At 34.9% G+C, this 22,546-nt stretch overlaps 1 protein-coding gene across 1 annotated transcript in view; it reads left to right on the top strand.

Annotated features, from left to right (window-relative positions):
- LOC127700684 (cytochrome P450 3A21-like) overlaps positions 1 to 22,546 on the top strand; it is a 37,230-nt gene that overhangs the window by 5,154 nt on the left and 9,530 nt on the right. The window contains exons 2-8 of the mRNA XM_052204281.1: positions 8,667 to 8,763; positions 10,365 to 10,417; positions 13,443 to 13,539; positions 13,776 to 13,892; positions 14,766 to 14,854; positions 15,530 to 15,678; positions 19,741 to 19,871. Coding sequence (XP_052060241.1) covers positions 8,667 to 8,763; positions 10,365 to 10,417; positions 13,443 to 13,539; positions 13,776 to 13,892; positions 14,766 to 14,854; positions 15,530 to 15,678; positions 19,741 to 19,871 — 733 coding nt within the window. The remainder of the gene's footprint in view (positions 1 to 8,666; positions 8,764 to 10,364; positions 10,418 to 13,442; positions 13,540 to 13,775; positions 13,893 to 14,765; positions 14,855 to 15,529; positions 15,679 to 19,740; positions 19,872 to 22,546) is intronic.

Raw genomic sequence — 22,546 nt, 5'->3', positions numbered from 1 at the left:
CTTGCCATGATGACAGGATTGTAGTTTGTGGAAGGTTTCCATATATCTGACCGTCAGTATACACTTGTCATGATGACATGATTGTAGTTTGTGGAAGGTTTATCTGACCGTCAGTATACACTTGCCATGATGACATGATTGTAGTTTGTGGAAGGTTTATCTGACCGTCAGTATACACTTGCCATGATGACATGATTGTAGTTTGTGGAAGGTTTATCTGACCGTCAGTATACACTTGTCATGATGACATGATTGTAGTTTGTGGAAGGTTTATCTGATGGTCAGTATACACTTGCCATGATGACATGATTGTAGTTTGTGGAAGGTTTATCTGACCGTCAGTATACACTTGCCATGATGACATGATTGTAGTTTGTGGAAGGTTTATCTGACCGTCAGTATACACTTGCCATGATGACATGATTGTAGTTTGTGGAAGGTTTATCTGACCGTCAGTATACACTTGCCATGATGACATGATTGTAGTTTGTGGAAGGTTTCCATATATCTGACCGTCAGTATACACTTGCCATGATGACATGATTGTAGTTTGTGGAAGGTTTATCTGACCGTCAGTATACACTTGCCATGATGACATGATTGTAGTTTGTGGAAGGTTTATCTGATGGTCAGTATACAATGCCATGATGACATGATTGTAGTTTGTGGAAGGTTTATCTGATGGTCAGTTTACACTTGCCATGATGACATGATTGTAGTTTGTGGAAGGTTTATCTGATTGTCAGTATACACTTGCCATGATGACATGCTTGTAGTTTGTGGAAGGTTTATCTGACCATCAGTATACACTTGCCATGATGACATGATTGTAGTTTGTGGAAGGTTTATCCGATTGTCAGTATACACTTGCCATGATGACATGATTGTAGTTTGTGGAAGGTTTATCTGATGGTCAGTATACACTTGTCATGATGACATGATTGTAGTTTGTGGAAGTTTTATCTGACCGTCAGTATACTCTTGCCATGATGACATGATTGTAGTTTGTGGAAGGTTTATCTGACCGTCAGTATACACTTGCCATGATGACATGATTGTAGTTTGTGGAAGGTTTATCTGATGGTCAGTATACACTTGCCATGATGACATGATTGTAGTTTGTGGAAGGTTTCCATATATCTGACCGTCAGTATACACTTGCCATGATGACATGATTGTAGTTTGTGGAAGGTTTATCTGATGGTCAGTATACACTTGTCATGATGACATGATTGTAGTTTGTGGAAGGTTTATATGATGGTCAGTATACATTTGCCATGATGACATGATTGTAGTTTGTGGAAGGTTTATCTGATGGTCAGTATACACTTGTCATGATGACATGATTGTAGTTTGTGGAAGGTTTATCTGACCGTCAGTATACACTTGCCATGATGACATGCTTGTAGTTTGTGGAAGGTTTATCTGACCGTCAGTTTACACTTGCCATGATGACATGCTTGTAGTTTGTGGAAGGTTTATCTGACCGTCAGTATACATTTGCCATGATGACATGATTGTAGTTTGTGGAAGGTTTATCTGATGGTCAGTATAAACTTGCCATGATGACATGATTGTAGTTTGTGGAAGGTTTATCTGATGGTCAGTATACACTTGCCATGATGACATGCTTGTAGTTTGTGGAAGGTTTATGTGGTGGTCAGAATACACTTGCCATGATGACATGATTGTAGTTTGTGGAAGGTTTATATGATGGTCAGTATACATTTGCCATGATGACATGATTGTAGTTTGTGGAAGGTTTATCTGACCGTCAGTATACACTTGCCATGATGACATGATTGTAGTTTGTGGAAGGTTTATCTGAACGTCAGTATACACTTGCCATGATGACATGATTGTAGTTTGTGGAAGGTTTATCTGACCGTCAGTATACACTTGCCATGATGACATGATTGTAGTTTGTGGAAGGTTCATCTGACTCAGTATACACTTGCCATGATGACATGATTGTAGTTTGTGGAAGGTTTATCTGGTGGTCAGTATACACTTGCCATGTTGACATGATTGTAGTTTGTGGTGGAAGGTTTCCATATATCTGATGGTCAGTATACACTTGCCATGATGACATGATTGTAGTTTGTGGAAGGTTTCCATATATCTGACCGTCAGTATACACTTGCCATGATGACATGATTGTAGTTTGTGGAAGGTTTATCTGACCGTCAGTATACACTTGCCATGATGACATGATTGTAGTTTGTGGAAGGTTTATCTGATGGTCAGTATACACTTGCCATGATGACATGCTTGTAGTTTGTGGAAGGTTTATCTGACCGTCAGTATACACTTGTCATGATGACATGATTGTAGTTTGTGGAAGGTTTCCATATATCTGACCGTCAGTATACACTTGCCATGATGACATGATTGTAGTTTGTGGAAGGTTTATCTGATGGTCAGTATACACTTGCCATGATGACATGATTGTAGTTTGTGGAAGGTTTCCATATATCTGACCGTCAGTATACACTTGCCATGATGACATGATTGTAGTTTATGGAAGGTTTATCTGACCGTCAGTATACACTTATCATGATGACATGATTGTAGTTTGTGGAAGGTTTCCATATATCTGACCGTCAGTATACACTTGCCATGATGACCTGATTGTAATTTGTGGAAGGTTTATCTGATGGTCAGTATACACTTGCCATGATGAAATGCTTGTAGTTTATGGAAGGTTTATCTGATGGTCAGTATACACTTGCCATGATGACATGATTGTAGTTTGTGGAAGGTTTATCTGACCGTCAGTATACACTTGCCATGATGGTAGTTTGTGGAAGGTTTATCTGATGGTCAGTATACACTTGCCATGATGACATGATTGAAGTTTGTGGAAGGTTTATCTGATGGTCAGTACACACTTGCCATGATGACATGATTGTAGTTTGTGGAAGGTTTCCATATATCTGACCGTCAGTATACACTTGCCATGATGACATGATTGTAGTTTGTGGAAGGTTTATCTGACCGTCAGTATACACTTGTCATGATGACATGATTGTAGTTTGTGGGAGGTTTATCTGATGGTCAGTATACACTTGCCATGATGACATGCTTGTAGTTTGTGGAAGGTTTATCTGACCGTCAGTATACACTTGTCATGATGACATGATTGTAGTTTGTGGAAGGTTTATATGATGGTCAGTATACACTTGCCATGATGACATGATTGTAGTTTGTGGAAGGTTTATCTGATGGTCAGTATACACTTGCCATGATGACATGATTGTAGTTTGTGGAAGGTTTCCATATATCTGATGGTCAGTATACACTTGCCATGATGACATGATTGTAGTTTGTGGGAGGTTTATCTGACCGTCAGTTTACACTTGCCATGATGACATGATTGTAGTTTGTGGAAGGTTTATCTGATGGTCAGTATACACTTGCCATGATGACATGATTGTAGTTTGTGGAAGGTTTATCTGATGGTCAGTATACACTTGCCATGATGACAGGATTGTAGTTTGTGGAAGGTTTATCTGATGGTCAGTATACACTTGCCATGATGACAGGATTGTAGTTTATGGAAGGTTTCCGATTGTTTATGTCCTACGGTCTGGTCTGTATAAATTCATTTGATATCTGAACTAGGGCTAGCATTGATATCGCACTGATTATGATAAAACACTTGTTCTTTTAATTTGTATTTGTAATTGATGAATAAAGTTTTAATCCCCATTAAGGTTTAGAGTAGTGGGAAGGCAAGTTACTCTTTACCTGAATATATTGTTAGAGTACGTAATGTAGTTTTTAGCTCACCTTTCCATAGGAAATGTGAGCTTTTGCCATCACTTGGCGTCCGTTGTCTTCGTCCGTCCGGTGTAAACTATTTCAAACATCTTCTCCTCTGAAACTACTGAACCAATTCCAAATAAACTTAAGCTGAATGATCCTTAGGGTATCTAGAATAAAATTTGTGTTTTAATTTCTGTTTCGTAAAAATACATGGCCGCCATGGCTAAAAATAGAACATAGGGGTAAAATGCAGATTTTGGCTTATATCTCAAAAATTAAAGCATTTAGAGCAAATCTGACAGGATAAAAATGTTCTTTAGGTCAAGTTCTATCAGCCCTGAAACTTTCAGATGAATCTAACAACCCATTGTTGGATTGCTGCCACTAAATTGGTAATTTTAAGGAAATTTTGCAGGTTTTGGTTGTTATCTAGAATATTATTATAGACAAAGATAAACTGTAAACAGCAAAAATGTTCAGCAAAGTTAGATCTACAAATAAGTTCATATGACCAAATTGTCAATTGACCCCTTAAGGAGTTATTGCCCTTTAAGGACAATTTTACCCAATTTGTTTATCATGTTTTCTAACTTTAAAAAATCTTCTCCTCTGAAACTAGGGAACCAAATTAAACCAAACTTAAGCTGAATGATTCTTAGGGTATCTAGAATAAAGTTTGTGTTTTATTTTTTTATTTCCGCAGAAAACATGGCCGCCATGGCTAAAAATAGAACATGGGTAAAATGCAGTTTTTGACTTATATCTCTAAAACTAAAGCATTTATAGCAAATCAGACAAGAAGTTAGATATTCATTAGGTCAAGGTCTACCTGTCTTGAAATTATCAGCCAAATCGGGTATCTTATTTTTAGGTTATTGCCGCTGAATTCATGATTTTAAGGAAATTTTGCAGTTATCGGTTATTATCTTGAATATTATTATAGACAAAGATGAATTGTAAACAGCAGAAATGTTCAAGAAAGTAAGATCAACAAATAAGTTTTATATATCCAGAATTGTCAATTGAACCCTTAAGGAGTTATTGCCCTTTAAAGACAATTTTTCACAATTTGTTCATTTGGTTTGCTTACTTTAAAAAATCTTCTCCTTTGAAACTGCTGAATCAATGTCAGCCAAACGTGGGCTGAATGAGTTTCAGAGTATCTAGTATAAATTTTGTATTTTATTTCCTTGTACGTCAAGAAACATAGCCACCATGGCTAAAATGGAACATAGGGGTAAAATGCATTTTTTTGCTTTTGAAAAAAATATGACAGATGCAAAGAACATTTAAATGGCATTTTTAAGCCACTCATTAATATATATTGAAAAGCATAAATAATCATTGATGAAAGATTTAAGCAAAAAATTACAGGTGAGCGATTCAGGCTCTTGAGAGCTTCTTGTTTTATTACAATATATGCAAGCAAATGAAAAAATACCGATGTTCAATTTTTCAAACAAAAACTACGGGAATCCCATGAACTTCAAAAATAGTTGACAAAAACTGAGGGAATCCCATGAACTTTAAAAATAGTTGACAAAAACTGAGGGAATCCCATGAACTTCAAAAATAGTTGAAATCAGATGCGTCAACAGCATTTGCGAATCACAATCAGTCAAAATGTCCCAAGCAGAAATGGGACACAAATGGTAAATTTTCAGACCTGATATGGTACTTAGTATTCAAAACAAATTTCTTAAACTGCGAAAAAATGTTGCTAATGAGTTGAGACACTGTAAAGCTTAAAGGTAACGCAATTCGTGATGGTGACCATAAAACTTATTTTGTTGTTCAGTCGCAGTTTCTTCATCATAGCTCTGTACATATAACTGAATTTGTATTAAAACGAGCAACACACGGGTGCAACATGTGTCAGGAGCACACCCCTGTTCATGAAGTCGGTATTGTCAACATGCATGAGCTTAAGGTATCATTTGGGATACGTAAACACCATACGATGACACAAAAGGTATGCTTCTATTGAGAACTGAGACATTGACATTTGAAAATTAAAATGTAACATGTCATAGACTTTTGTTTCAAGTCGTCAATCTGTGCCAATATCAAAGAAAAGGTCAAGATATTAAGCAGCCATTCTAGATTCGGTAGTGGCCTTTGCCACAAGCTCACTTGGATATATGAAATGCAAGCAAGGACTGAAATGTGGGTTATAGAGTGACATTACATATTCATATATCTGAACTTCAAATTAAAGAACTAAGCAAAATGTTTAAGTGTTTGAGAAGGTTCTATATTTCCAATTAGAACGAGGACTGTAAACACCGTTATGTTATGTTGATTTATGCATCATTCGTATCAACTTTAATGATAAACAATTTCCAAACTTCCCTTCGGTATATCATCCATTGAATGAACCAAAGCCGTTCACAATACTCAATTCAGTCGAGTAAATTTCATCTTTACACCTATCAACTGTTTCAAAATACCGCGATTTAATGTTTACGGTAAATAAAACAACGTATCCACTTCTGCTTTTGAGAAAATATCACTATTTAAAGGATTAATCTTAATGTATATAGAAATAAGAAAATGTGGTATGAGTACCAATGAGACAACACTCCATCCAAGTCACAATGTGTAAAAAGTTAACAATTATAAGTCAAAGTACAGCCTTCAACACGGAGCCTTGGCTTACACCGTACAGCAAGCTATAAAGGACCCCAAAATGACTAGTGTAAAACAATTCAAACAGGAAAACCAACGGTCTAGTCTATATAAAAAACGAGAAACGAGAAACACTTATGAACCACATCAACAAACGACAACCACAGGACAACAGGTTCCCGACTTAGGGATGCTTCTTTGAAATGTTAAAACCTAGTTTCAATGTACTTCCCGGTCTTGTCATCTTTTGTGTTTTTGCCGGATCCTAATTTCTAACTATTCAACTGAAAAAAACTTCTTATATAAATAAAACTATATCAACACAACCTCAATACATAATAACGAGCACCCAAAATACCAAAGAAATAATAAAGTAATATCAAGTTCTAAATCTATTTAGATTTTCCCCATACCTTATAGTGTCAAATTTTGAAAAAAAAATAATTTGATTGATAGCTTTGAAGAACTGAAAAAAAAATGTTCGCTTTGCGCGAAAAAAAAATTTCTGACTCGGACAAAAAACCTAACCCCCCCCCCCCCCCCCCCCCCATTTTTCCACCCTTGAAGTTAAATGGTTGCTCCCTTAGGGACCGAACACCATTTCCCGGAAATTATTTAAGTTAATGATATAATAGTAGATATTTTGAAAGTTGAAAAAAAAAATCGTTTAAAAGATTAAAAGAATCTTATTTCGTAAAAACTTGTGTATATCAATAGAGAAATTGTAGTTTTATTAATTTATAGTAGTTACGATACAATTGATACATGAGCGCTTTATCGTATGATGTAAGAATCCAGTGGAACACAAAATGACCCGAGGCTCGTATACTGTATTTTTTACCTTCATACTTTGTCATCAAAAGGCTTTTATGATTAGCTTTTTTGATTAATGAATAACGCATTATATGTGATGGTTGAATCAACTAAAAATAGAAATATATTTGAGTGCAGCAGTCTCTTGTGGAGAGTTGTCTCATTCGCAATCATACCACATCTTCTTTTTATATTTGAAAAACAAGTCAAACTGCATTGATTATATTACACATTTTAGTATCTTTGATTAATTTCATCTCGGTACGATATATCCCATTTGAAAGATGGTATGTTTTTAAAGGGACTCCATTCGTACTGGATTGTGATCCTTCTCCTACTTATCCGATTCACTATACATACTGATGATCAGGATTAAGTAAATGGTTATCGATTGAGAGCATTAATTGCTTATCATTGCTTATGGTACTGTTCTGACTTGTAAATTTTGCTAATTTATTTTTGTTTGTGCTGAAACCGATTCCTTGCGTACTCTGAACAAACAATAACATGATGGCATGCGATCATAAAAGAACTTATGAGAATAAATAAGATATGAAGATATATTTTGATTTCTCCAAGTAAAGTTGACGTTTATTAACTTGAGATATTCTTATGAGATTTCTTTTTGTTAGATATTCATTTGTATTTACACAGCGAACTAGATATCCACATTATGAGTTGTAGTGTTGAACTCCTGAAAAATCATAACATTGCGCTCAATTGCAGCCAAATCGATACTTCTTTCCTGATTTATATCACATTTAATGAGATAAAGTTATAAAAAAAACCACACCTAGAATATTTATATTTGAACTGACCGAAGAACAAACATATTCTTGTAATGTTTTAGCTCAATTCGAATTGTTACAGTTTGATGTGTCTGGAAGTTAAGCAATATCATCGAATTTAGCAATTTCAGAATCGAAATAAAATTTCCCAAAGTGTGCAGCTAAAAATATTGAACAATGAACTTGGTTATTGCTCGCTAGCTTCAGCCTGGTATTGAAATAATACATTCAATCAATGGCGTGACGTTCTTTTTCATTTTGAGATGCGACCAATGAAACTATCCATGCATCGTTCTTTATGAAAATAAGTAATGCATTTTATGTACAGCAGATTAGTCGGGTACATTATCCATGAAGTATTAGATTAACAGATCCTAGTTAACCAGTCTTCTTTTAAAGACAATTCAAATAGACGCATTGCTGTAGTTTGTCGGTGTTCATTAAAGATGGCGTCGCGACATGTTTCTTAGTAATTAAGAAAAAGTGATGTGCGGTATAAGTCAGGTTAAGCTCTATAAAGAGGAGTAGTGAATCATAAACCTTCAAATATAAAGAGGAGTAGTGAATCATTGACCTTCAAATATAAAGAGGAGTAGTGAATCATTGACCTTCAAATATAAAGAGGAGTAGTGAATCATTGACCTTCAAATTTAATTGTTTTGATTTTAGATATTCAAAATGGAAGCACAGTATGTGGAAAAGACTTGGTGTTCCTGGTCCGGAACCAACTCCTTTTCTGGGTATTATGAAAGAATATTTTAAAAAGGTAATTTGAATGGATGGTTACTTTTTATGACAAGCAAATGAAATATCATATTTCTCTAACCCATTTTAATCAACTAAAATCAAAACTAATTACATATATCCCCTCACAAAAAGACCACTTTGGTCTTAGGATTTTATTGTGTAAGCTGTCATACATCCGGGCTTTCCCATGATAAGAATGTGGTAGGTTGTTTGTTAGATTCCGGTCCTATAAAAACGAAAGACTAAGACGTAGTACTGCTGACTACACGGTCAAGGAAGAGCAATGGCCGGTCGACGCCGCGTCAATACACTAGTATTAGGACATGCCCTCCTCTTGAACTTATTTCATCATTCAAGAAATAGGTTGGGTACATTATCCTGTTTGTATTCAAATGTCACATAATTGCTTCGGGAATACGATTTGTCAACAGTGGAAAAATCACTAAACAATATCTAAATAAGTTTTAAAGATTAGAAGGTATTTCATGTACTTAACTGAGCATTGGGTTGATGTTTATGAGATAAACATCCCAATTATGAAATATTCAGTTAACCAATATCTGAAAGGACACGATGCACTATGCAGCCTTCATCTTTTAGCTTTATTGAATTATACAGTCTTTTTCGAGCACCGTCTTATGACTGATTGACTGATGTTTGCTTAACGTACTGTGGCAAATATTACATGTATATTCAGTACGAGATACATGTTCACCATCTTATGTGATACTCTGTTAATCATCGATACTTACCACATTTAAGAATGGAATGTTTCTTTTTTGTAATTTTATTGCAACGTAAAAGCGTTGATCAAAGCACATTTTGTATGAAGCGCTTACATTCAACTCCTTAACAACTCTTTTAATATTACAAAAAGAAGCATTCAATTATTATGAATACATTTATATTTTACTTTTTATGCATTCTTCTTGAACAGCACATGCAGTCATATTATTGCATTTTTTACGGAAATAGAATATAACTATTGGAATGCAAATTAACATTTAATTACAGAATCGTATGGAACTTCTATGTAAAGTCCATACATCATGTATTATTCATCTTTAAAGGAGCTAATGGTGAGAATAATCGATATAGTACATATAAACTGAGTATTCATGCAATAATTTGCAACTGGACGTTACGCAAACCAATGTATTGAGAGAGCTGAATATTTCTACTTCAAGTTATCCTTCCTTGGCCACTTAACAACTTTATAACCAATGAAAAGAAAGGTGCTTTGAAAAAGAAATGACTGCATTGATAAACCATAAAATGCCCATCATAAAATTTTGAAGTAGTAAAACCAAGAGAAATGACCGAAAAACGCAAAAGGAGCGTAGACTTTAAAATCTGAATACTATAATTATAGTACAAATAACGTTAGAGAGAAAAAAATGTGTACGAAAAAAATCATCAGGATAACACAGGCTTATAACCTTGTACCCAATACGCGCGTTCCGTCTCATAAGACTCATCCGTGGCGCTCGAATTAAAACAGTTTTACACTCAAACCAATTAAAAAGTTGCGGAGCATCAATAACAAATATGGCGTGTGTGGTGTAGTTGTTCTTTAATATATAAATCAGATACACTCAACGTAAACCCTTTACATTGTAGGGTTCCTGTAACACAGATTTAGAACTTGTGAGGAAATACGGCAATGTTGTCGGGTAATATCATTAGTATAAATAAAAAAACAAACTTGTACAAAAGGGAATGTTTGAGATAGATGACAATCATAAATTATAAATGACTAGACATACAAAGCACTAGTCACATGAGAAAGATAAGTTACACCCCACAAAGTATCATTCTGAAAATTTTAAAACATAAAACAACGTGAACCCAACTGGTCAGCAGCCTCTGCTTCATTTATTAAACTCATCGACCCGTGTTATTTGAAAGGAGAATGAACATCTTAAATGTTTATCCAGCAATCAATCAACTATTGTATAAACAGGGAACTTTCACTCACATCAGTTTCACGTGAATTTAAATTCATGTGAATCTCACCTCAAACGAGCTTATACGTGAAACTCACGTAAAACCAGTTCATGTGAATTTCACGTGAATCTCATGTATTTTTAAAATAAAGTGATTCAAATTACATCTAAATTTTCCAATTTTATCGAAACCATGAAAAATACCAATTTTGTATTTAAAAGTTCACGTGAAATTCATGTGATAAATTTCACGTGAGATTCCACGTGAAATTCACATGAAAATTTAAGCTCGTTTGAGGTGAATCTCACGTGAAAATGTTCACGTGAATTTCATTTGAGATTCATGTGAAATTCACGTGAGCAAATTTTGCCTGTGTACATAACAGGTATACATATATATTTTTTTGCTACATTTCATTTTGTATAGTAACAGAAGTCCATTATATAGTAACGACCATTCTCATTGTATACTAAAAAAGTTCCCCATTATTCTGCTTATTAAATATTTGCGGAAACTGTCATACACCTACGATGAGGATTACAATTACACTTACAGGTAGCATTTAAATCTTGGGTCGTTTCAAAGTGTAAGACAAAGACAACTCAGGCCAATTTAAAGAGAACTCGGACCACTTTTATAGACAACTCGGACTCTTTCTATGCAATGAAATTATAAAACAGATATGCATTCGTCTTTACATATACTGGCCCGTGTTATAATAAGTGATCCTAGAAATCTTTAAAGATGGTTGAAATGCCTTTTACCGTCAGGCACCAAATGTTAATTTTCAACTATCATTAGCGACAACTTGATTCAATTTATATTGTGGTTTATCAAATTATCCTTATTTGTCAGAGGTCTCAATTATTTAAACTTTACCGTTATAATTGGAAGACATGTACCATGATTCGTCAAAATCAGTTGATTTTTGTTATCGTCATAATGAACTCTATGTTTCTTTGTGGAGTTTTTGTAAAGCGAGTGGAACTATTAATACGGAAAAATCAATAAATGACAAGCGTATTTCGTGCATTTATTCTATTTTTCCCTGCTTTGGATGAGGAACACAGATTATCCATGGCAGCATTACCTACCATGATGCAGACTCCACCAGATATAAGGTACACATTTCGTTCGTCATCTGATTCAGATTATAACCCTGGTAATCCTAGTTTGACTACCGACAAACTAATCTTTATACAATCAGGGAAATATTATAGGCAATGATGTATACTTTAGGAATGAGAGAAACGATTTTCCCTTTACCGGTGAAACTCCTGAAACGTTACTTTAAATTGTAGCCGATGTTAATGGTCTCTTCAGACAGAGAACCGGTCGGGATCATACGCTTTCCCCGGGAAACAGAATTCTTCCTTTATGTTATGGTTACAATCGTACCCGTCTTATCATATGATTTCTGAAATAGTTGACCTTAGTGTTTCGACTACTAAAGACGAAACACATACATGTATACCTATTTCAAGAAACATATAACTGTCTTATCTATTTGCCTTCTTTGGATGATTCGCAGAACTTACAAGGTGGGTGACCACAAATTCCGTTTGCAGAAGTGCTATCGACAGAAAGTGTGTGGCCGATAACGGAACTACAAGAACAGTATTTCCTAAGACACAGACATTGTCACTGCATTCACACTCAAGTTGTAATATTGAACGAAGACAGGATATGTTATGTTGAGTGCGGATTTCTTTGGCATAAGCAATTAGGTTGAAATATAGTACAAGAATTACCTTTCCCGACTGAGTTGTTTTTGCTAGGCGACAAAACATATCCGAACAGAGGGTTGAAATCTCACAAAACATGTTTAACCCCGCCGCATTTTTGCGCCTGTCCCAAGTCAGAAGCCTCTGGCCTTTGTTAGTCTTGTATGTTTTTTTAATTTTAGTTCATTTATATGTTTTGGAGTTTAGTATGACGTCCATTTTTACTGAACTAGTACACATTTTTATTTAGGGGCCAGCTGAAGCCCGCCTCTGGGTGCGGGATTTTCTCGCTGTGTTGAGACAAACCCCAGAATATGCAGAGGAAGTGTAGAAAATTAAATAGCATATTACACACTATGGAGTAGAGGTTGAACACGCATTCGGAGAATTAAAAACATTTATGTGTCGTCAAAAAGACTTATTTACATGATAAAAAAAATATCATTTCATTTTACTAAGTATCTCAATTGGGTTTATTTTTTTTATTTTGAGAGGACCCCTTGTTTTTCGTCAACTGTAATCGTAAGCCTAAGTGTAATCTAGTAGACCTAGTTTCCGCAAATGTCTATTATTGAAAACGTCACAGTTTAGTTTAAGCCATGCTAATGAGACAACTACCCAACAGAGTATATTTATATACTTAAAATCAAAGACAACGGTTGGGACTTAGATAACTACACATTAAACCATCAAGGTTAAATTGCAGGATAAAACAAATTCATGTTCGGCTAGTCTCCTCTATCTTCTCTGTTTTTAAAGCTTGTACGTATGCTTACAGCAAGAATTGCATGTATGACATGGTTAAGCAAAATATCAGACCAGTAACATCGATCACTTTAGAAATATATCATAAAGCACTTTGCCTGTTACAGTAGTTACTGCAGATTAAGGCAAACAGGCGTAATGTTTCGCGCAAATTTAATGCTCCAGTTTTTCTCTTAGCCAATGTTATGAATAGAATATATAGAGGTTAAAACTCTAGAGAAAAGCTGAAAAGGGAATGACATATTTCGTGTATTCGTTTCAGGGTTTATCAGGGTCATATACCAAGTCTGTTAGTTGCTGATCCAGAAATGTTGAAAGTGATATTTGTTAAGGAATTCTCTAACTTTCCAAACAGATTTGTAAGTGAAAACAAACATCAATTTATCTATGTCAGATGAAACGAAACATTATTCAAATTTGTTTAATGATATATATATCATATATTTTAGTTTAAGAAATGTGAATTGATAATACCAAATTTTCAAAAGATTTCAAGATCACAGACAAATGCAATATTTTCATTTTCAAATACGATTTATGTCAATTAGTCCAACTGCATACAATTCAGTATTATATTACCGGAGAATTATTGCAGATACCAGTAAAGCCGACGGAACGAATGTTAGCTGGTGTAGCTTTGGCCCAGGGAACACATTGGAAGTTTCTCAGAAGTACCCTCTCACCGACATTTACAGTGGGAAAATTAAAACTTGTAAGTTATATCCCAATTAATCAAAGCCATAAACAATAATTTAGCATCAGTATAAAAAAGTTTAATTCCAGCTTCAATTACATAAATAACTTGTGATGAAAACTTTAGTAAAACAAAGGTTCCGTTGGTACCAAGCAAAGTGGAAACTTTACAGTTTAAGCTGCAATTTCTTCTGCGAGGAAAAAAGGGAAAATGTCTTTTCTAATGGAAGTGTTGTCGGATTTTTGTATCATTGATCCGTTATCTTGCATTTCTTTATGTATACCTGCTACATGATGGAATTCCTTAGTAATTTGTTGTAAGAAGGCGTGAAATACCTGTGCGCTTTTTAACCATTTAGTCGATCTGGGCCTTAACAAAAAATATACATGTCACAAATATACCCTTTTAGATCCACGATCCACGAGTTTCGAATTTGGGCCAGAATAAAAAAAGTAAGAGCATACCAAACTTTGAGGTGCAATAAAAACAAGGAAAAGAAAGATAGACAATATTATTTCTGCCCAGGGTCAATATCAAGATTTTTTAACATGGCATAGTAAATTTTCCTTTCCTCTATCCGGGTAGAACCACAATGTGCAACCTTCTTATTTTTTACCCGTTACTTAAATGTTCTCGTCCTGATAATACAAAATTGACCACTAGACATTAAGCAACCAGAAATAAATTAATATAGAATGAGACAATGTGGTCAAGTGTTTGAAATCAATACGCATCACAGTAACAGAGCTTGTAAAAGACTCTTTAAGGCCGACAAAGGACAAAAGACTGACGCCGGGTGAAACAAAAGCTTAGATATATGTACAACGGTGACTGATAATTATAAAAAGGCGTTATATAACTGATGATTATCCGTCTTTTCCTATGTTGTAGATGGTACAGAAAATCGACAAATGTTGTCAAGCTTTGGTAGAAAACATTCGCTCACAGCGGGGCGACAAGGATCCAGTTGATATGAAAGAGTAAGTGTCATGTAATTGTGCATCCCTCATTTTAGATTTTTCAACTCCTCGCCAGTTTCAACTCCTGGTGAGGCAAAACACGAAAATATCATTTTTTTTTTAAATATATAGGAAATTTCAACACAATAACAGAATCAAGATCGCACGAACTGTTACAGTAAAAGATTTAAAAGTAAGTTCAAAACTGACAAAATGTTATCAAACGTCTATTACCTCCAAACACAACGACAATGCATTGTCAATTAATAAGTAAAAGTAAAAGAAAATGATTGTATTTGGAGTTATCTGTGTCTTTACTTAGTATGCTTGACATTTAATTGATTTATAAATTGATACATGTAACTAATGGCTCTGATTAACACAATTACCACGTTAGGTATAGTGTCAGGTTTAGATCGTGTTTTTTTTTCTCTCGAGTGAATCTGTGCAGATTTTTCGAGTGTAGTCCAGGTTTTTTCGAGTGAAATTGCTTGCGATCAAATCGATATAATGCTATTTCGCAAGTATAATAGTTTCATTCACGACCAATCAACTAATTTTTAACACTATGCATGTTTTTAGCTCAAACAATAATTCATAATTTCCTATTCTTTCACTTAAGTTTAAAGGAGTACTAGTAAATGAAACAGCTTTATTGAAAATTAGGTGCATTTCATATTATGATTTTTATTTTAGATTGTGTGGAGCATTCACTATGGATGTCATATCTAGTACAGCTTTTGGTATTGAGGTTAATTCACAAAGAGAACCCAATAATCGATTTGTTTACTACGGAAAAAAAGCTGCCATTGGACAACTTGCGTCATCATTTGCTGTTTTTATCAGTAATTTATTTATTTACGACTGTACTATTCATCATTTGTTGTTCTCGTAATTAGGTGACCCTTATATATATCAAATACAGAGATTGTATTTGCCATTCAAATCAGCAGTGGATAACACTATAAAGATAAGGAGATGTGGTTTGATTGCCAATGAGACAACTATCCATCGGAGTTCAAATGATGTGGATGTAAGCAATTATAGGCAACCGTACGACCTTCAACAATGAGAAAAACCCATACCGTATAGTCGGCTATAAAAGGCCAACAAGTCATTTTAAGCGTCGTTATTATCTATCAAAAAACGTTACATTGTGTATTAATAAAGTCCATTTCTATCCATATGCAAATTAATGTTGCCAATTCCTATTTTTTTAGTTAAAAATTCAATACATTTCTATACTGGTCTGCTTATAGATTACACATCTGATTTTAAAGTGAGAATGAGGAGATTCTATTCTGCTTACCATCATCTCGAAATACCTGAGATCAACCTGATTTTTGGTGGTGGTCGTTTTTTTCTTCGACTTTTGATTCTTGATTGTCCCCTTAGTATCATCTACCTTTTATTGATGATTTGTTTGTGTAAAAGCGGCATACTAAACTATACAATTAAGAATATGTACTATTACGTCACTTGTCCCTCAAAGAACCTTGCTAAAATCACATATTCTTATCTTATATCAATTAAAGTTTAATGATGTAAACCATGTTGCAGTGATGAGTGCTACTGATAATAGTCATTTTTTATTTGTAGTTGTTATCTTAAAGGGTTTTATCAATGAATTTAAAAAAATGACATTTTCATTTAAATTGACTAACCCCCCAACCAGACGCAGACACGTCCTGTCAGAATGGAGACGTACACTCCATTGCCTCGTGTAGAGAGAGTGCCACGCTCTCTGCACGTTAAGAAACCTTGCAAAAACTCTTTGAGGGGTTTGTAGGGACCTGTTGCAAGGTTAACGTTGTGTCTCTTTCTTATATATCCTCATTTTCCAGTGGCAGTTTCAAATTTCCCGACCTTCATCCCGGGCGGCCCGATTTCAGGATCTACCTATTGTGTTAATTGTTAATTTGTCCTCGTCCTGAACATGTATGAAATATTTGCAACTGGATGTTAAGCAACCAACAATCATTAATCATTTAAATTGAGAAAACATCTTTGGCAGTCTGGGGAAGAAATGAAGAATTAACGTTGAACGTCTTAAATTGAAAATTATTCGTTTGAATGTCGGAAGTAAATGGTACTGTTTTGTATGTATCTGACAATAGTAACACGTCTTACAAGTTGCAGATAATTAAGTACAAAAGGTCTAAGTAGTTTTTCCGATTCTCTGTTGAGTGAGTTTTGTAATTATCTCTTGCGTTCGAATTTTTGATATTTATGAAATCCTCGCTGTTATGACTTGACATTTAAACAGACATACGCGAGGAAGAAACGCGAAGTTTACTATACGGTTTTCGATTAGCCTGGAATCATAGATAAAACCTTCTAATACGAAGTGGAGATGAGCCAAGTTGCTAGCCTCGTATTCGTTTTAATAAAAATGCCCGGATTTGAATCCGCATCAGGACCATGGAAAGAAAATATTAAGTAAGAGAGAGGCGAAAGATACCAGAGGGACATTCAAAATCATAAGTCGAAAATAAACTGACAATGCCATAGCTAAAAAAGAAAAAGACCAACAGACAAACAATAGAACACAAAATTCAACAAAGAAAACTAAAGACTGAGCAACACGAAACCCACCAAAGACTGAGGGTGATCTCAGGTGCTCCGGAAGGGTAAGCAGATCTTGCTCCACATGTGGCACCCGTTGTGTTGCTCATGTTAGTACAAACCCGGTAATAAGTCTAATTCGGTAGGTCACATTCGGGAAAAGGGGACGGGATTGTAGTTACGACATTAGGAACATATCGGCTATCATCTGTGAAACGGATATTCCATAACGGTCAACCAACTCGTGATGGCGTCCGTAAAACTTACGAAGGGATGATTTTAACGTCACCACTTGGAACTCTTGGTCTAATAGCTTCCATGTTAGCAGGAACCCTCTATCAAGAAAATCATGATAGGAAATAAAAGCCCTGGAATATCGTATCAACTGGGAGATATATACTCCGTATGTAGGCGCTGCTGGAATGTTGCTACATAGAAATGGAAAGTTCATAATTGGAAAACTGAAATCATCTCTTTTGTCGTAAAGTTTTGTTTTCAACCGACCCTCATTGTCAATCTCTAGATGTAAGTCAAGATATAAGACAGACTTAACTGTATCTGTTGTACCCTTTATCTCAAGTTCGATTGGATAGATGCGTTCAACATAGTCACCAAATTTTGAATTATTTAGTGAGAGAACATCATCTATATAACGGAAAGTAAAGTTAAAGGATACTGCTAACTTCTTTTCTTTCTTCCTAAGAAGTTCCTGTATGAAGTCAGCCTCATAATAAATGAACAAGTCGGCAAGAAGAGGGCCACCGTTTGTTCCATGGGAATGCCGATTGTTTGGTGAAAAACACGTCCTCCAAACGTAACAAATATGTTGTCAATCAAGAAATCAAGCATCTTGATAATGTCAGTTTCAGAGAATTTTTTGTTTGAATCAGAGTGAGTTTTTACAAAGTAGGATTTATCCCTCCCTAATACAAGATACTTGTATCTACGTTGGCCATTTTTTTTTATGAAACAAAGCAGGACCAACTCTTTCAATTTGTCTTTTAGTTTGGAATGGGGAATACTTGTGTTAAAGTGTAGAAAGTCAAATGTTTTAATACTATTGCAAGATGAAAGAGTCTTAGATTGTATGTACTCTAAAAGATCTTTGGAATTTTTTTAGTATCCACATCTTATTCACGCCACCTCTAGAATAGGTAGTTTCACAATAACTTTGAAGCCAGGCTTTGATTGCTGATACATTTTTGTAAAATTGATGTTAATAATTTAGAACGAGGTTTCGTGGAGCACTTGGAAGACCCAGCAATATACCGTTGTTTGTAAGGACACTTATGTAGATTAGGTATCCAATACAGTGATTGAAGATCCAGTTCTTCATCTTTGGTTGAAATTCCAAAGGAATATAGAACAGACTTATGATTATCCATGATTTTCTCTTTAGTAAGTGTCGTTGGGGTAAATGTTGAGTTTTCAAGTGAATTGTCAATACCTAATTCATTTATCAAGCAGTTTATGTAATGTGATTTACACACAAAAACGATGTTGATTGGGGCTTTATCTGCGGGGACAACAACATATTTGTCATGGAGGTAGGACAAGTGTTTTGCAACATTTTGGTCTTTAAAAATTGATGTAGCATGGGTATTAATAGACACTTTCAGTTTCTTAATTCTGATTTGCATCAACGACCTCACAGCCTTAATCCATTCGGAAAGAGTATCTACGTCTTCTTTCTCGCGTTTAACCCATTGCCTGGCATAATCCTCGACTGAATCCATCAGTATTTTGAAGTTGTGTTTCCAATTGATGGATTTAGGCTCACGATATTTCGGGCCTTTGGATAACACATTTCGCAGAGATGTGTTATTGACAATGTTTAGGTCACCGGTAATAACATGGCCAGCCGGATTATATATGAATAGGGAACTAGCACAGGTGCAATCAGGAGGTTTAGAATTGAAGTCGTCAATATTGAGATCCTGCAACACGTGTTTGTAAATGAAAATTTAATTTACAATTGGTTTGGTATAGGTATAAGAAATGATAGGTACAGACTGATCTTTAAAATAGGGAGGTATTTTCGAGTGAACTGATTTATGATGAAGGATATTGCTCAAGTTGATGGCATCGAGACCTTTGTTGGCATAGGAAAGTTTATGAAAGAATCGTTTCTCTAAATACTCTTTTTATTATTATTTAATAATTTAATCATATTATTATAATGGTTGATATTTTCTGAAGTCAGCTCATACATGTACAAAGTCACATGCACGCAAATTCAGCCACTCAATTCAACATACCACACTTTGTTACCTGTACAACAACAACGAATTAAGAGAATCACTAAATATTAAATATATATATTGAAAATGTTTCTATTTCAGTGATATTTCCATTTCTAAAAAATGTAATTGGAACTATCTTGCGCAAAGGTAACAGAGTTGGCAAAGATGTCATGGAATTCTTCGACACGGCGCTAAGGTCTGCTATCGATCTTCGAAAGGAAGGAAAAGAGGTATTTGAAAATAATGTGAATGCAATAACTCAAAATATATTTCGTTCCTTTAAAAATAATATATTTTGAGTTAGTTCTTTAGACCCCATAAGGCAAAATTTATCTTAGATAATATTGGTTGTTCCACTTAGCCCTATTTTGGTTGTGGGATTTCACACATATCATATATTTTTTTCCAAGTTTTTGGCCTTGAGCAACAGTCTAAATTTATTCCAGGAATAGGTTTTGTTCCCAAGGAAATCAGAACTTTTTAAAGAGCTCTTTACCATATCAATCTCTAAATCCTTTTTAAGAAGTTTTAGTGTTTGTAATTAGTCAACATTTTTTTAGAAAGAAAATAATTTCCTACGAGACAATCAATATGTTTTAGTTTGTGGATGTTTCCATTTCTAAAAATTGCAATCGGTGCCATCTTGCTCCAAGAGAACAGAGTTGGCAAAGATGTCCTTGAATTTTTCGACACAGCGCTACGGTCTTCTATCGATCTTCGAAAGGAAGGAAAGGAGGTATTGGAAAATAATCTGAATACAATAACTCAAAATATATTTCGTTCCTTTAAACATAATATATATTAATTTAGTTCCTTATACCTTAACAGGCAAGCGTTTATCTTAGATACTATTGGTTGTACCGCTTAGGCCCTATTTTGGTTGTGGGATTTCACACGTAATATATATTTTAGCTTTCTAAGCTTTTGACTATGAGCAACAGTCCTCATTTATTCCACTAAAAAGTATTTTGCCTATGGAAATCAACTTTGTAAAGAGCTCTTTATCAAATCCATCTCGAAATCTTGTTTCAAGAAGTTTTAGTGTTTGGAATTAGTCAACATTGTTTAAGAAAGTAAATAATTTCTTACGAGTCATTCGATATGTTTTAGTTTGTGAAGTCTTTTGGTTGCTGTCTTATTCATGTGCACTCCAATCTCCTTTACTAACACTTTAGGCAATTCCCGATGCAAATGTACATTCCTTCTTACATCAGCGATGTGCAATTGATGTTCGAATGGTATAACTTTGCCTTTGTCATTTTCAACATAATTATGTTGAAAAGGTCTTTCAAGTTACTGTAAATTCAGAAATTATTTTGAGGTTTTTGTTATTGCAAATAATGTGACTGTGTAAATATCGCAATAGTAAGAACCTGCATTTTCGAATCTGAGACATATATTTGTATGCAGCTTTTCCTGTAATCGCAATAATTATTCTCACATGTTGGTCCCTCATTTCGAAATCGTAATAATAAATGCAAGCAATAATTTCTGAATTTACAATGATACATACAGTTTTGGGCATTTGTTCATGAATTCGACATCCCCCCCCCGGTAAAGTACTCGATATGGTCATTCCCTCCATGACTTCTTTAATTAGGGCCCCGCCGAATGGCGGACGCCCTATAGTGATCATTCTGTCCGTCCGTCCGTCCGTCTGTCCGTCTGTCCGTCCGTCCATAACAAATTGTGTCCGCTCTATATCTAGAGAACCGTTATGATTTCAAAGTTTATACTTGATATGTATATTAAACAACACCAGAGGGTGTGTCATAATGTATGTACAACTTCCTAGGTCAAAGGTCAAGGTCAAAAACTTTGGTTTTAGTTGACAACCCCATGTCCTATGGAAAAGATCGTGTCCGCTCTATATCTTGAGAACCGTTATGATTTCAAAGTTTATACTTGATATGTTTATTAAACAACACCAGAGGGTGTGTCATAATGTATGTACAATTTCCTAGGTCAAAGGTCAAGGTCAAAAACTTTGGTTTTAATTGACAACCCCATGTCCTATGGTAAAGATCGTGTCCGCTCTATATCTTGAGAACCGTTATGATTTCAAAGTTTATACTTGATATGTATATTAAGCAACACCAGAGGGTGCGTCATAATGTATGTACAACTTCCTAGGTCAAAGGTCAAGGTCAAAAACTTTGGTTTAAATTGACAACCCCATGTCCTATGGTAAAGATCGTGTTCGCTCTATATCTTGAGAACCGTTATGATTTCAAAGTTTATACTTGATATGTATATTAAACAAACCAGAGGGTGTGTCATAATGTATGTACAACTTCCTAGGTCAAAGGTCAAGGTCAAAAACTTTGGTTTTAGTTGACAACCCCATGTTCTATGGTAAAGATCGTGTTCGCTCTATATCTTGAGAACCGTTATGATTTCAAAGTTTATACTTGATATGTATATTAACCAACACCAGAGGGTGTGTCATAATGTATGTACAACTTCCTAGGTCAAAGGTCAAGGTCAAAAACTTTGGTTTTAGTTGACAACCCCATGTCCTATGGTAAAGATCGTGTCCGCTCTATATCTTGAGAACCGTTATGATTTCAAAGTTTATACTTGATATGTATATTAAACAACACCAGAGGGTGTGTCATAATGTATGTACAACTTCCTAGGTCAAAGGTCAAGGTCAAAAACTTTGGTTTCAGTTGACAACCCCATGTCCAATGATAAAGATACAATTTTTTACCACACATTATTTACAGCGGGGCCCACAGAGATGGCTCCCATTTCAATGATATCTAGTTATGACACAATGCCCGTGCAATTGTCACTGAAAATATTTTAAGAAAATTACGGGATTGAGCTCATTTCATTGCTTACAGTAGGGCAGGTAAAATTGCATTAAAAAGATTAAGATTACATATTTCACTAAATCGTT

This window comes from Mytilus californianus, unplaced genomic scaffold, assembly GCF_021869535.1.
Source record: "Mytilus californianus isolate M0D057914Y unplaced genomic scaffold, xbMytCali1.0.p SCAF_5, whole genome shotgun sequence".
Taxonomy (NCBI): domain Eukaryota; kingdom Metazoa; phylum Mollusca; class Bivalvia; order Mytilida; family Mytilidae; genus Mytilus; species Mytilus californianus.
This window is presented reverse-complemented; position numbering and strand designations above follow the sequence as displayed.